The following is a 16,542-nucleotide window of genomic DNA, read 5'->3' on the forward strand; positions in this document are numbered from 1 at the left end:
TGTAAAGGTAGAAGTTTTATAACAAAAATGGGGGAGCAGTTAATCTTATAGTCCAGAAACAAAGGCCCCTAGGACCATCAAGGGAGAAGAGCACAAGCGGAATGCAGGCCCTTATCCAGAGATGGAGGCAGAGATGGGAATATGGAGAGGGGAGTGGCTGAGGACTCTAGATTCATGGGAAAAGAGGGACTAAGAGATAGTGACCAGGAGGCAGACTTGCAGAATGTGCCCTTTGGTGGTGTAAATTATCATAAATGCCTGAGTGTTGTTACAAAAAAAGAGCTAAAGTGAATCAAGAGAAATGCTGTTAATTGATGGTACATGGAGGGGATTGTAATCATTGCGACGAAAAAAGTTGTCTGATTTGTTGAATGTAAAACTGATGATCTGCCCTATAAACTTTCACTCAATTCACAATAAAAACATAAAAATAAAAATAAAAACCTGGAGGCATTCTGATGGCACAGTGCTTGAAATGTGGGTTGCTAACTGAAAGATTAGCAGTTTGAACCTACCAGTAGTTCCACGAGAGAAAGATTTAGCAGTTTGTTTCTGTAAAGATTGCCGTTGTTGTTGCTATTGTTAAGTACCTTCGAGCCAGTTCCAACTCAACAGCGATCCTGTATCGAGTTTCCAAGGAGTGGTTGATGAATTTGAACTGTTGACCTAGTAGCTTAAAGTGACCTTGAGTTCTAGTGCATATCCTACAGTGCCACACCTACAAGTCTTGGGAAATGTTCAAGGCTGTTTCACTCTGTCCTATGGAGTCCCGGTGTAGCACTGTGAGCTAATGCATCAGACTGCAAAGTCGTTTGAACTTCAAGATCGATGGTTCAAGCTCACCAGTTGCTCCTATACAGGCTTGCTATGGGTCAGAATCGACTTGACGGCACTTAACAACAACAAATAGGACAATTATAGAGTCCTGGTGTGGCACCATGGGTTAATGCGCTAGACTGCAAAGCCGTCTGAACTACAAGATTGGCGGTTCAAGCTCACCAGCTGCTCCTCGGAAACCCTATACAGGATCACTATAGGTCAGAGAAATAGGGTCATTGTGACTCAGTGGCAATGGCTTTTTGGTGTGGTGTTTGTTAAAACCCTGCATCTGATAAGAGTTTAATATGTGGAATACAAAAAGGGCACCTATAACTTAACAACAAAAAGAGAAAAAACCCAATCAAAAAAAGACAAAAAACAGACATTTCAAGAACATGAAGAAATTTAAGTGACAATCTCTATCATTCACTTTTGTGAAATCCTATGCAGGGTCAGAAACCCCATGCAGGGTCACTGAGTCAGAGCCACCGCCATAGGAGATCCTAGAGCTTGTTTATTAGTCTCAACAAAACTGATCTCTTACATATAAATGTGAGTTTAAGTATGCCAATAAAAGATATGTCTGCCAAATAGTAGCGTAGTGGTTACGAATCAGGCTGAGAACCCTAGGGTCAGCAGTTCGAAACTACCAGCTGTTCCTTGGGAGAAAGATGAGGCTTTCTGCTCCCGTAAAGATTTACAGCCTTGGAAACCCTGTACAGGGTGGCTATGAGTTGGAACTGACTCCACGGCACATTACAACAACAACAACACCAAGAAAAGTGAAAACCACCTTCACAATGTCAGTGAACGTGGATGAGCAGAGAGGCTTAGGACTAGGAGAAAAGGAATCTGTTTGAAAGAAATGGAACCCAGAAAGCAGACAAACAGGGATGAGGGAAGAGAAGTTGGACATTAACAAGTTAGAAGAATCTAGAAAAGTAACAGTTCAGAAGTTTTCCAACAAAATACAAGCATCTATATCCAATCTGTATAATTGGGAAACAAAGAAAATGTTAGCACTTAGGAGTTAAAAGTCTCTACTAATAGTCCTGGTGTGGTGCTGTGGCATAAAGCACTAGACCACAAGGTTGGTTTGAGTCAAAAGGTTGGTAGTTCAAGCTCACCATCTGCTTCTTGGAAACCCTTTACAGGGTCACTGTATGTCAAAACCTACTCGATAGCGCTTAACAACAACTAATAACTAAATTTAAGATAATAACTAAATTGAGGATAAATGTTCATATTATGAATGAAAATAGTAGTAGAAATTAAAAATAAACAAGAACAGTTTATTTTTTAGAAAGTATTAAGCTTAGTCAAATAGTACTGAGGAATAAGATTCTGACTTATCTAATAACCCATGATTTCCTTCTCTGAGGTCAGCGTACTGTATACAACAGTGTTTGCAATCATGCTAACTAACCCTGCCTTTAACTGCAGCCACATCTTAGAAGTAAAACACAGCTCTGCCATCCTCTCCCCTTTCTCCCACCAACTCCCATCTACTACCCACCCACTCCCCCCCACACACACACTTGGCCCTCCCTCATCCTATCCACTTGGCAGTACTGGACTGAGGGGCAGAAATGGATATTATACCACTGAGAGAAAGCTGGGAAGCCTTCTGTTTGGGCCACTCAAAGTGTGTTTTAACAAACTTACCAACATCTCCATAAACATACAGGCCCCGTGGAGGTTTCCTCCTTGAGAAAAGCTGTAAATTAAGAAAAGCTGTAAATGATAAATTGCTAATATGGAGTAATTAAATATAATCATATACAGTGATCTTTACTGTGCTATAATACAATATAAAAGGACTAGGATGGGCTACTGTACTTAATAAGTAACAATTCAAAAGAAAAAACTTTAAGTGAAAGATTGTGAAGAAGGTGATAAGCATAAAGACCATGAGCAAGGGCTCTGAAGTCATACTACTTGAATTGACATCCCTGCACCATTTAACCAGGAGGACTGGTGTAGCTCTGTGGGTTAATGCGCTGGACTGCAAAGTTGATTTAAACCACAAGGTTGGCGGTTCAAGCTCACCAGCCACTCCTCGAAACCAACTCAATCACACTTAACAACAACAACCATTTAACCAGATGCCATCGAATCAACTCAGATTCACAGTGACTCCATGCATGTCAGAAGAGCACTGTGCTCCATAAGGTTTTCTGAAGTAGGTTTTTCTTCCAAATCACCTCTGAGTGGATTCAAACCTCCAACCTTTTGGTTAGCAACCAAGTGTGTTAACCATTTGCACCACTCAGGAACTCCCTGTACCACTTACTAACCATGTAATCCTTCCCCTCTTTCCCAACTAGGCTAGCCCAAAATGAGCACTACAGTACAGTAGCCTAGTACAGTAGCCCAACCTAGCTCATTCCCAACAATCAAGAGATTAAAAGACTCTCTGGAGAAACGAAATGGTCTCCAAAGAGAAGGTCCAAAGACACTAAAGTATGGGCCTCTCCCAAATACTAAAGTTTCTACCCAATCATTTTACAGTGAAGCACACCAATCAACAAACATCTTAAGGCAGATCTTTCAATCATCTTTTAGCACCTTAAAAGACCACAAACATGAATGGAAAGCCAATAATGAATAGACATATGAAGAAAACTTTCAAGATGAAAGTAGAAGACTAGAACAAATATAAGGGGAGAAAAAACTTGGAGGGAATGCACTATGTAGACAGCAAAAGGAAACTTCAAAAATAAAACTGTAATCAATGTAATTAATATGCGGAGAAAAATAAGAGAAGCTATTACAACCATAAAGCAAGAACAAAATGCTATTTTTAAGAAAGGAACATCAAGAACAAAAGAGAGCACTTTGAAATTGAAAATAAAGTGTAGCAGAAATAAAATTCCAGGAAAAGGATTAGAAGACAGATTTGAGAAAATGTTTTTTTTTAAGTTTAACAAATAAATAGTAACAATAAGGGATGGAAAATATAAGAAAATCAAAGGATTCATTCAGGAGGTCTAGGATCTGACAGAAAGAAACTTCAGAAACAGAGAGAGGAGAAAGTTATCTAAGAAATATTGTAAAGACTTTTTTCAGAACTGAAGGACTTGATTTCTAGATTGGGAGGGCTGAACAAGTGCCTAGCAGAATGAAAGAAATAAGAGCCACACCAACGTACAACACTGTGAAACTGCAGAACAGAGAAGGTACTACAGATTTCGGAGGGTGGAAGTAGTGGGACTATAGAACACAAGTAACAGTGGGAAAAGACTTGAATGGAATTTGAGGGGAAAGTATTTCCCTACCTGCAGTCCTATACATCTGAAACTCACACCATAACACTCGACTCAGACCTGAAAGCCTGAATTTGAATCAGTTTCTCTACTGACCAGCTAGCTATAAGATCTGTCCTAAATTATTTTATCTTTTTCTAGCTTACGTAACTTGTAAAATAGGTTGATGGCACTTTGTCTAGTGTGTTTTTGATGAGGATCTAATGACACTGCAGATGATAAACTTAAGGATGGCTTTGACAGGTAGTGATGACTTCTCATCTATCTCCAATGAGCAAGCTAAGTATAATGGATAAAGCGGGAATATAGGAATTAGAATAAAAAGATGTGGTATTTATTAGCTACTAGTTCTTCTCCATGAGTCAGAGCTGACTCAAAGGCAGCTATCTATATATTAGCTATGTAACGCTGGATAAGGCATGTCAACTCTCTGACCCACTATTCTCTTATCTATTGGGTGTAGGTCACAGCACAGGGGAGTTGCCAGGCACGGCCCTCTTCTACAAACCTAATCACAAGGCCCACTTGCTCACACTGGAGACTGCAAACTTTATGTGCTTATTGATACTTATTACCACCCAAATTTGTAGACCATAAAATAGAAATTTCACATGCTTGGACACACCCCTCTCAAAGACCTGAACAACACAATTAATAAGCTCAAGCAATTGAACTTATTACATCTACATAAACTTTATAGTCAACAATCAAGAATACATTCAAGAACACAGTCTCACAGCTTACTCTATCTAGAGATGAGAACTAAATGGTGCCCAGCTATCACTAACTGGCCAATCTAATCATGACTAAAATAGATGGACGCTAAAATAGAATGGAAGGAAAATGTGGCACTGAACCTCAAATTCCTTTAAAACTAAAACAAAACAAGAAAAACCTACAGGACTGGTAGAGATTGGAGGACTCGCTGAGACTATAGCCCTGAGATACTCTCAAACCTTGAGCTCAAACTAACTTCAGGGGTCACCTTTCAGCTTAAATAACAAGTTGGCTCTAAAAAAATAATGAATAAAACCCATGAGTCCTGTGCTTTTTAAAAAAATCACCTACATGAGACCAATTAAAATAAAGATGAGACTGTAAGGGGACAAGGAAACTAGATGAATGGAAATGGGACAACTGAAACGGAAATGAGAATGTTCACACATTGTGAAGAATGTAATCAATGTCACTGAGTGACTTGTGCAGATATTGTTGCATGAAAACCTAACCTTCTGTGTAAACACAATAAAATATTAGTTTTAAAAAGTAACACATAAAACAATTCAAATATAATCCGAGTGTTAAGCCATAAAGGCAAGTATAATAAATTCCAAGAATCAACATTCCCCAACCATAACATAATGATATTAGACATGAATGATGGAAGGATAACTTTTTAAATCACATATGAAGATATCTACCTTCCTTTTGTGCTCAGCCAGATGGCTGAAGATTGTTGGGAAAATGTCTCATAACTCTGCAGAGTGGACTTCTCATGAGGCCATGGATATCGCCAACAATTCTGTTTCCTAGTTAGCTCACTCTCCCAATCGCTTCAGCAATTCTATGGGATATTCTCCGCTCCCTCCAAGCTGAACTACAATTCTCCCATCATTTTCAGCAGATGATGTCTTTTCTTCACAGCAAGAAAACATACGGCATTAGGACCTCCCTCAACTTCCATGTTGTTATTGTTGTTAAGTGCCATTGAGTTGATTCTGACTCATAGTGACCTTGTATAGGGTTTCTGAGGCTTTAAATCTTTTTGGGAACAGAAACCCTCAGCTTTATCCCACAGAGAATCTGTAATTTCACTCATGTCTACAGCCTTCCTGCCTCTCTTCCTTCTAAGACAAAAGAAGATAGTTCTTTTTCCTATCCACTCTTATACCAATTTCTAGATCTCATACCACCCTCCTCAGGAACCAGAGCCTTTCAAATTAGGTTTCTCTTTCATCAACATTCTTTAAAATGTTTTCTGTAAATTTATTTTTATGGTACTGAAGTGAGGAAATTCTTTCCAAGGAATATATAAACCCAGAAGCCACCAGGAAAAAAAAATGAGTACATTAAAAACAATAAAATAAAAAATTTTGACAGACTTCTAGCAAGATGGCAGACTAGGAAGACACACTACATGGACCCTTTTAAACTAAGACACAAGAAACAAAATAAAACAGACACAGATGAAAATTCTGACACCGTGAACTTCAGAAGAAAGGTTAGAGAGGTGGATAAGTACTTGCTGGGAGGAGAGGCCAAGCAGAGACAGCAAAAGAGGGAGACTGACTGGTAAACTCCTGGTCAGATGGAGTCCACCATCTTGTGACAAGCTTTGGCCGTGAAGGAAGGCCTAGCAGAGCAGATTCACCTGGACTATGGAAAAGGTAAGATTTCTTCTTTTGCCCAACACTCCTCTAGTGACCAGAAGTGTGGCCAGCTCTCACCCTCATCTACCTCCAGCACAGATCCTGCTCTCTGGAAGTTTGAATTCAGGTGGTTCAAAGCCATGTCAATGTGACGTGGGAGCTGGCTGAGCCACCTTGGTGTGTCACTTTGGTGGCTAGATCCAGGTGAACTCAGATCCATACCTACAAAACCTGCAGAGCCACCAGACTAGTATTTAACCATCCTGTCACCAGCTTCTCTGTGGTTCTCACAGACACTGAGGCTAGCTCCATCAAGAGCCCCCTCAAATTGCTTCTGGATTGAGTGTCCTGAACACAGATAACACTAAGGCCAACAAAAACTCCATTTAGGACCAGGGATTCTGTTTCCACATCCTTTTCACAATCACCTCATGAGCTCCTTGAATTGCAGTACCCCTCCAGAGATTTCCCCCCTATGGGTCCAACAACTGCACTGTTAGTTTTTTCTAATACGACAACCCCAAAACTCCCTGCAGACAACAGACAATTATAGTTCATAGGAAGAAACAAGAGAAAACAAACAAAGTAATGAACTAACTGAAATAGAATTCAAAAGAATGATAATTATGTACCTTCAAAGGATCGATAGAAAGATCAAGGAAAGCAAGGAGAACACAATAAAAACTTCAGAAAAATACTACAAGAACAAACAGGTAAAATAAATGCAAATTTTGAAACAATACAAAACCTGCTATTAGAAATCCTAAAGATTAATACTGGTGGCTGTGTGCCATGGAGTCAGTTCTGACTCATAGTTACCCTGTACAGGGTTTCTGAGGCCTTACATCTTTACGGGGCAGAACGCCTCATCTTTCTCCCGCGGAACAGCTGGTTGTTTCGAACTGCTGACCTTATGGTTCGTAGCCCAATTCGTAACCACTACACTACCAGAGCTCCTTAAAGATTAATACTAAGATCTCAAAAATGGACGATACATTGAAAGGGCAAAGGAATAGATGTGAAGCAATGGAAGCCCATATTAGTGAGCTTTAAGATAAATTTCTCAATGCTAGTTTGCTAGAAGAAGAATAAAAAAAAAAAAAGAATGAAAACAATCTGAAGAAAGTCAGAGTTATGTGGGCCACCATAAAAAGGAACAGTTTACAGGTGATCAGAATTCCAGAACAGGAAGAGATAAGCACAGAGACAATTATCAAAGAGTTGTAGGAAGAAACCTTTTCTAACATGAAAGCTGAGAAGATAAGCATACAAGAAGCTGAACGAACGCCAAACAGGATAGATCTCACAAGAAAGTCACAAAGACATATCAAAATCAAACTTTCCTAAACCAAAAACAAGGAAAGAATCCTGAGAGCAACTAGGGAAAAAAGAAACGTTACCTACAAAACAGAACCAATAAGACTAATCTCTAATTTCTCAGCAGAAACCATGCAGACAAGAAGGTAATGGGATGGCATATATAAAACTTGACAGAAAAATGTTGCCAAACAAGAATCATACACCCAGCACAGCTGCCCCTCAAGTATGACAGTGAAATTAGACCATTTCCTGATAAACAGAAATGAAGGGAATCTGTAATAACCAGACCAACTTTATTTAAAAAAAGTAAAAGGTGTTATTTGGACTGAGAACCTATAATAGCAGGCAACTGAGATTACCATACAAGACAACACCACCCAGAACTCAATCCAGATAGAGAAGTATTTAAAGTCAAACAAACCTGCAAAACCGAAAATAGGGAACCAGAAATGTCAATGTCAATGTATAGTGAAGTCAACTACCAAGCAAAAAGAGGAAATAGTATAGACCTACAACTTCTAAATGGCAAAGAAGTTAAGTAGATTTCAAGATAAGACATACTGTTTTAAACAGGGGGGGGGGGGGAATTAATAAATTACAAGGTAACCGCAAAGAAAAATAATACACATGCACATCAAAATAAAAAAAGAGAAATATCAGGAAAATTTAGTAAATATTAACAAAGCAGAAATGAAAATAAAAAGAAAATCCACAAAATGAGCTCAGTATAGAAAATTCTGTGGAACAAAGAATCCGGCAGCACCACACACACACACACACAAATAAAAACCCCAGAAAAATTACATCAATTCATACCTATTGATAATCACACTGAATGTAAATGGATTAAATGCACCAGTCAAGAGACATAAACAGCAGAATGGATAAGAAAACAGGATACTTCAATATGCTGTCTACAAGAGACTTATAAAAAAAAAGGTGGAAACAGCCTAAATGCCCATGAACAGAAGAATGGTTAAACAGACTTTGGTACATACACAAAATGGAATACTACAAAACACTGAAGAATAATGATGAATCTGAGAAATACCTCACAACATGGTTGAATCTGAAAGACATTATGCAGAGTGAAATTAACCAATCACAACAGGACAAGCATTCTATGAGACTAATGTTATAAAAAGTTAAAAAAAACTTTATTGATTAAAGAAACAACCTATGAGGATTACGGGGGAAATTATCCCTGGGTTAGAGGGTAGACATATGTTAATATGGGTGACAGGGCAGGCAATATACAACAAGAGGGGGGTTAGCAGAGGAAAGATGACGGTAGTGGTAGACACAGAGAAGAATGCAATAGTTAAAATGAATAAAGGTAAATGATGTTACTTGTTGATACATGGAGGGCATTACAACCATAAGGAGCTCTGGTAGCGTAGTGGTTACGAATCGGGCTGCGAACCTTAAGGCCAACAGTTCAAAACTACCAGCCGCTCCGCGGGAGAAAGATGAGGCATTCTGCTCCCGTAAAGATTTACAGCCTCGGAAACCCTGTACAGGGTCGCTATGGGTCGGAACCGACTGGACGGCACTAAACAACAACAATGAAGTACATGGAACTTTTTAAAGTGTTGAAGAGCAAAGATGTCAGCTGAGGACTAAGGTGCCCCTGACCCAAGCCATGGTATTTTCAATAACCGCATATGGATGCGAAACCTGGACAGTGAATAAAGAATTGATGCCTTTGAATTGTGGTGGTGGAGGAAAATACTAAAAGTGCCATGGACTGCCAAAAGAACCAATAGATCTGTTTTGGAAGAGGTGCAGCCAGAGTGGTCCTGGGAGGCCAAGATGGCTAAACTCCGTCTCTCATACTTTGGACATGTTGTCAGGAGGGAACAGTCGCTAAAGAAGAATGTCATGCTGGGTAAGATGGAGGGTCAGAGAAGGAGAGGAAGACCCCCAACGAGATGGATCAGCCAGGTGGCATCATTGATGATGTCAAGTATGGCTGCGGTAGTGAGGTTGGCCCAGGATCGGACATTGTTTCGTTCTGCTGTGCATGGGGTCGCTATGAGTTGGTTCCGACTCGATGGCACCTGACAACAACAATGAAGTATAATCATGTAAAAGCATAGGATTTGTTGAATGTAAAACTGATGATCTGCTCTGTAAATCTTCACTCAATTCACAAAAAAAAGTTTTTTAAAAACTAAATAAAAAATTTGGCTAATAAAAAATTCTTAAAAGGGTAAAAAATAAAGTTCAAAGATTTTATAATATTTATCATAGTCAAAACTTATTTCCTTTATACACAATATATCTTTTAAATCAATAATAAAAAATTAATAATCTAATTAAAAATGCAAAGAATATCAATTGGCAGTTCATTAAAAAACAAATATAAATGACTTAAACATTGAAAAAAATGTTAGGTAACCCCATTCATTGTTTATCTGAATTCAAACTTAACTGAATATTCTATATATTTTAAGGATTCCTTGTAGTGTAGAAGATTATAAACTGGGTTGTTAACCGTGAGGTCAGTAGCTCAAATCTACCAGCCACTCCTCGGAAAAAGATGAGGCTTTCTGCTCCCGTAAAGATTTACAGCCTTGGAAACTCTACACAGGGTCCCTATGAGTCAGAATCAACTTGGTGGCACTCAACCACCAATCACCACCATCTTATATTTTTATTGTACTTGCTAAATCTGGCAACTCTATTAATTAGGTAATATTATTAAATCAATGTTACATTTGGTGTGATAAAGGTATTAACCATCAGTTGAGCTAAGCATATTATTGAAGGCTTTCAAAATAAAAATTTGAAAATAAAACAAAATTTGATAGAGTAACTCATTGCTCATGACCTTTACTTTTGGATTAAATCTAAAATTTCTAACACATACCAAGACTATCAAGAACTTTCACAAAAATATTTGCACAATAGCTTTCAAAACTGTTGCCAAAACTGTTCCTTATTTTAACTGCTGCAAACTAAAAGTATATGTTAAAAGAAGGAAAAAAGTATATGTCATCCATCATCCCAAACACATTTATATGATTCTAAAATTTATATTTTGTTCCCTATGATATTGAAATTATAGCATTAAAAAAATGATCAAAAATGATTCTCATAAAAGTTGTCAATTCGAATATCATGTCTTCTGTCCTGGATTATTATCCACCTGTGGTGCTGTAGGAGAAGCACTGGACTGCTAACCACATGGTCAGCAGTTCAAACCCACCAGCTACTCTTGGAAACCCTACATAGGATCTCTATGAGTTGGAACTGACTCCACAACACACACCAACCATAGCACCCCAGAGAAATTTCCATTAACACAATTAGATAATAGGGGTGGTGGTGTTAATTTTTTTAAGTGTTGTTTTTATTTAAAATGCAGGAGTATTACTTTTCTTGTTTCTCCCTACTCCTAGAGCCATTCCATTATTATCTCCCAAAATGACAGAGAGACAATGATTCCAGCTGGATTGCTGAGTTTAATTACATCTTTTAAAAACTCACATTATGTCATTATATCATTCTCAACATAGACAAATTTTTGATAAAAGTAGATCACTTCAGGTTTCTAAAAGGATCTTTAAAAACTAAAAAGCTGAACTATATGTTGTTGTTGTTGCTATTGTTAAGTATCAATTCAGTTATGACTCACAGCAACCTGGTATGGGATTTCTGAGGCTGTAAATCTTTGCAGAAGCAGGTAGTCAGCACCCACAAATCCTCTTTAAGTGAAAATCTGTTCTTAAATAACTTTGTCTGATTTTGAAAAGAACTCTGCAACCTTCTTGTTGTTGTTGTTAGGTGCCATCGAGTCGGTACCAATTCATAGTGACCCTATGTACAACAGAACGAAACACTGCCCGGTTCTGAGCCAACCTCACAATTGTTGCCAAGCTTGAGCCTATCAATGCTGCCACTTTGCCAATCCATCTTTCTGGGGGTCTTCCTCTTTTTCTCTGACCCTCCACTTTACCAAACATGATATCCTTCTCCAGTGACTGGTCCCTCCTGACAATATGTCCGAAGTATGAAAGATGAAGTTTGGGCATCCTGGCCTCCAAGGAACACTCTGGCTGCACTACTTCCAACACAGATCTGTTTCTTCTTTTGGCAGCCCATGATACTTTCAATATTCTCCTCTAATACTATAACTCAAATGCAACCTAGACTACTCCAGTTTGTTCAGTTTATTAGTATAATTAAACCTGTTTAAGTATCTAACTAGTAAAGGGAGTACTCAGAAAAAAAGAGGGGGGGGGGAGTACTCAGACCTCTACAAGTTTAAGGAGCAGCTGAATTTCTGATTGTAAGAGAATTTGAAGATGCTAGTAACTTTTCAATGCCTCATATATTCAAGCAATAAACATTTTTAACTGCCTATATATGCTACAAAGGAGCTCTGGTAGCGTAGTGGTTACGAATTGGGCTGTGAACCGCAAAGTCAGCAGTTCGAAACTACCAGCTGTTCTGTAGGAGAAAGATGAAGCTTTCTGCTCCTGTAAAGATTTACAGCCTCGGAAACCTGTACAGGGTCACTATGAGTCGGAACTGACTCCATGGCACACAACAATATGTGCTACAAGGAGCTCTGATAGCATAGTGGTTATGAATCGGGCTACTAACCTCAAGGTTGGCTGTTCAAAACTACCAGCCATTCCGCAGAAGAAAGATGAGGTTTTCTGCTCCTGTGAAGATTTACAGCCTCAGAAACCCTGTGCCAGGGTCACTAGGAGTTGGAACTGACTCCACAATACTTAAAACAACAACAACAGTATGTGCCACAAGGAACCTTGGTAGTATAGTGAGTTAAATGGTGAGCTGCTAAGCAACTGCCCCTCAGGGCAAAGATGCTGCTGTTTGCTCCTGTAAAGTTTACAGGCTCAGAAACCCAGTTCGGATGAGTCTGAGTCACCTTGAAGGCAGTGAGTTTATATATGCCACAGAGTCCCTGAACTGTTTAAATTGTTAATCCCCAGTTGCTAATAGAAAGGTTGGAGGTGGGAGTACACTCAGAAGCACCTCAGAAGAAAGGCCTGGCAATCTACTACCCTATAGAGCACATTTCTACTCTGACTCACATGGGACCACTATGAGTCAGAATCCACTTGACAGCTACTGGTGGTAGTAGATCTGTGCCACTGGCAGCTGAAGGGCATGAAGCAATTTGTCCAGCAAATTCCTCCAAGTTCATGTATTCTTAACTGACATTTTTATTCCAGTCTAACTCTGGAGAAGCCATGGTAAGTTGGGTCTACCCTAAACCAAAACCAAAACCTATTGCCATCGAATCAACAGTGGCTCGATAGGACAGAATAAACTAGAACTGCCTCATAGGATTCCTAAGGTTATAAACCTTTAGAGAGAAAGAGTGTCACATCTTTCTCCCAAAGAGGTAGATTTGAATTTCTGACCTTTTGGTTAGTGGCCAAGCACTTGCCACCAGGGCTCCTTTGGCCTTCCCTGTTGTTGTTGTTAAGTGCCATCAAGTCAGTTCTGACTCATAGCAGCCCTGCATAGGCTTTCTTAGGCACAACTGGTGAGTATGAACTGCCAACCTTGCTGTTAGCAGTCCAGTGTTTATCCTACAACGCCAAACCAGGACTCCGTTGGTCTGCCCTAGTCTACCACTAATTCAGCAATGTCCAGAACATAAGTATAATTCTCAAACCAATCTAGAGTCCACCAAAATAAAGAAGTGGAACTACCTCTCAGTCTGAACCCTGTTGAAGTTCTGAATTTGAGGAACTAAACTGTTCTTTCAGAACCCTCTGGGTTAGGTAAGAATTGGTAGTTAATGATAAGGAGGGAATGAGAAGTCACACACATTCACAGAGAGACATATAGAGACAGGGGCTCACAGAGACCCCCATACTTTCACACAGATAGATAGACAGGTTCACAGCCACCCCCAAGAATTGCCTCAGCAGAGAATTATTTTTTGTGAAACTTCAATGAAGCCTTCATTTTTCATCTATTCCCCAAGCATGGCTTGAACACTGAGCACCTATTTTGTGGCAGACAGTAAGCCTGGTTCTATAGACTCAGAAGACCCAGAAACCAAAGACACGGTATTTATTAGAGCCTGTGGTCACCCAGTGGGCAATGTGGGAAAGGTCATAATGAAAGGTTACAGGTAGTCTTAGCAAAGACCCAAAGGCAAGAGAAAGTTGTAGTCAAGCCCAAGGATCTTCAAGTAGCACATTATGGTTGACACTTTTATTGCAGCAGGGAAAAATGACAGAGGTTGGCAAAAGTCAGGGACCAGACTTTAAAGGATCTTGTATAGCTAGCTAATATATTTGTATTTAATAAAAACCTGCTAATATATGTACTCTATGTAACCCCAGAGTACTCTGGGGGCACAGAAAAACCTTAAGCAAGAGAACAGCATGATCCAATGTATGTGTTCTTATATAGGATGGAGATCATTTGAATGTGGGGAACCTGGAAACAAGGACAACGCTAAGAAAGAGATAATGTTGGCCTGATTGGAAGAAGTAGCAGAAGATGATAGGGAGGGAATGTACGGGGAGATATATTTTGAAAGATAAATTGGAGAACTGAATTTTCTATTGGGAAGGGGTGCTCAGAGAAGACAGGTGTTGATGTGGTTCTTTCAGGATATGAATTCCGGGTTACAAAACGAAACTTTAAATGAGAAGAAGAGGGAACAATAACATAAGCAAGGTGTTTCTTTTATTTCTGTATAACTTTTTGTTGTGAATTGAGTGAAGGTTAACAAACAAGATCATCAGTTTTACATTCAACAAATCATATGCTTTGTTTCATCTCAAGGATTACAATCCCTCCCTGCAACAACAGTTAGCCTACTTCCTGCCTGTGGGTTTACGGAATCCCTCCTCTTTAGCCCCTGCCCCATCTGCTTCACTACCAATAGTCAGGTAGGGATGTGGTTCTGGGAGAAATACTGAGCTTTTTTGTGCTTCCAAGAGACAAAGGCAACCGAAGGCAGCTCGGTGGTGTTCTTACATCAGGGCTGTGCTTCCAGGGCTGAAGACTGTGGCCTGAACCAGAAGTTCAGGTCCTGCTATGTACACATTTCAGTGGAAGATGATGGCCTGGGTGACAGTAGCTCAAAAAAAAAAAATTTTTTTTTAATCGTTTTCCTGTTTTGGATTAGAAATTTTCACACAGCTAAAAATCAACCATATTAAGTGAAATCAGCTTACTATTCAACTCAAGAAACAAACTGAAGGAGAATGCCTAATTCTTGATGAAAGATGGAATACTATTAAAAGAGAACATGACTTCCTAGAACACATATACTTATCCTTCAAATGACATACTGCATTGGATAAATCTGCTGCCAAAGATCTCTTTAAAGTGTTAAAAAGCAAAGATGCCATTTTGAAAACTTAGGTGTGCCTGAACCAAGCCATTGTATTTTCATTCATCTCATATGCGTGTGAAAGCTAGACAATGAATAAGGAAGACCAAAGAATCTATCTCCTTGAATTATAGTGTTGGTGAAGAATATTAAGTATACCATACACTGCCAGAAGAATGAACACATCTGTCTTGGAAGAAATTGATCCAAAACATTCTTTAGAAGTGAGGATGGTGAGACTTCATCTGATGTACTTTGGTCATGTTACGGGAGGGACCAGTCCTACTTCTATATCCTACCATCTTTTATTTGGATATGAGCCCATTGTTACAGCCACTGTGTCAATCCATCTTGTGGGAAATCTTCCTTTTTTTCACTAAGAGGTTTTCCTGATTTCCTCCTATGTTCTGAATTTTCCTTACCACCCCCACATCCTGAAAATAGTAGAGAATTACTTTTAAGGTTGAATCCATCTTCACACAAACATACTACTAAACATCTAGAACCTGAGCAAGAAATTTGAAACTTTTTGTCCCTTTTCAAAATTAATTTTGAAGAATTCTCCATTTTCGTTTAGAAAACAGCTGTTATTTAACTAATATGCTTTATCCAAATGAAAGCTTTATAAATAATCTTCAGAAGTTCTTTGTAAATAAAGTTGATTTAAGCACATTTTATTATACTTTCTGTATTGCATTTCACATTTGATTAACAGTCCATTATTTTAAGAACAATACTGAAACTGTTTATGTAATGCTAAAACTATTACATTCAGAAACTATATATCTTTGAAATGGCAAAACATTTTCACATGCCATGGGCAGTATTTCATTTTAGTTTCTTTTAATTCTAACACAAATATGAAAGTAACTTTATTTCACCTTTAATTGGCATAGGTTTAAAAAAAATGCTTAAAAAGCTATTTTAAATAATGTAATATTGGTTCTTCTCAGGAGTTAGCAGTTAATACATGTAAACTTAAATAAATAAATAATTTTGCCCCATGTAAATTTTGTGGATTTTATGCCTGCCACGAGTAATTCAATAGCAGCTTGATTCATAAAATGTCTTTATAAAAGTCATAATTTAACACTCACGTGAAACACCCATATAATACAGATGAGAACAAAAGTGCTGTTGTCATTGTTAAGTGCCGTTGATAGTTCCAACTCATAGTGACCCTGAACAGCATTTCCAAGGAGCAGCTGGTGAATTTGAACCACCAACCTGTGGTTCAAACCAACCTTGCAGTCCAATGCTTTATCCCACAGCACCACACCAGGACTAAATTGATGGTGGTGGTGGTATGCCGTGGAGTCGGTTCCAGCTCATAGCAACCCAATATATAGGGTTTCTGAGGCTATAAATCTTTCCAAGGCTGTAAAAGAGAAAGCCTCATCTTTCTCCCATGGAACAGCTAATAGTTTCAAAC

General features: G+C 38.8%; 1 protein-coding gene across 1 annotated transcript in view; it reads right to left on the reverse strand.

The window, feature by feature from the left end:
• LACE1 (lactation elevated 1) overlaps positions 1 to 16,542 on the reverse strand; it is a 309,080-nt gene that overhangs the window by 242,920 nt on the left and 49,618 nt on the right. The window contains exon 3 of the mRNA XM_006839948.1: positions 2,485 to 2,536. Within this exon, the coding sequence (XP_006840011.1) occupies positions 2,485 to 2,536 (52 nt within the window). The remainder of the gene's footprint in view (positions 1 to 2,484; positions 2,537 to 16,542) is intronic.

The sequence above is a fragment of the Chrysochloris asiatica genome, unplaced genomic scaffold, assembly GCF_000296735.1.
Source record: "Chrysochloris asiatica unplaced genomic scaffold, ChrAsi1.0 scaffold00027, whole genome shotgun sequence".
Classification (NCBI taxonomy): Eukaryota; Metazoa; Chordata; class Mammalia; order Afrosoricida; family Chrysochloridae; genus Chrysochloris; species Chrysochloris asiatica.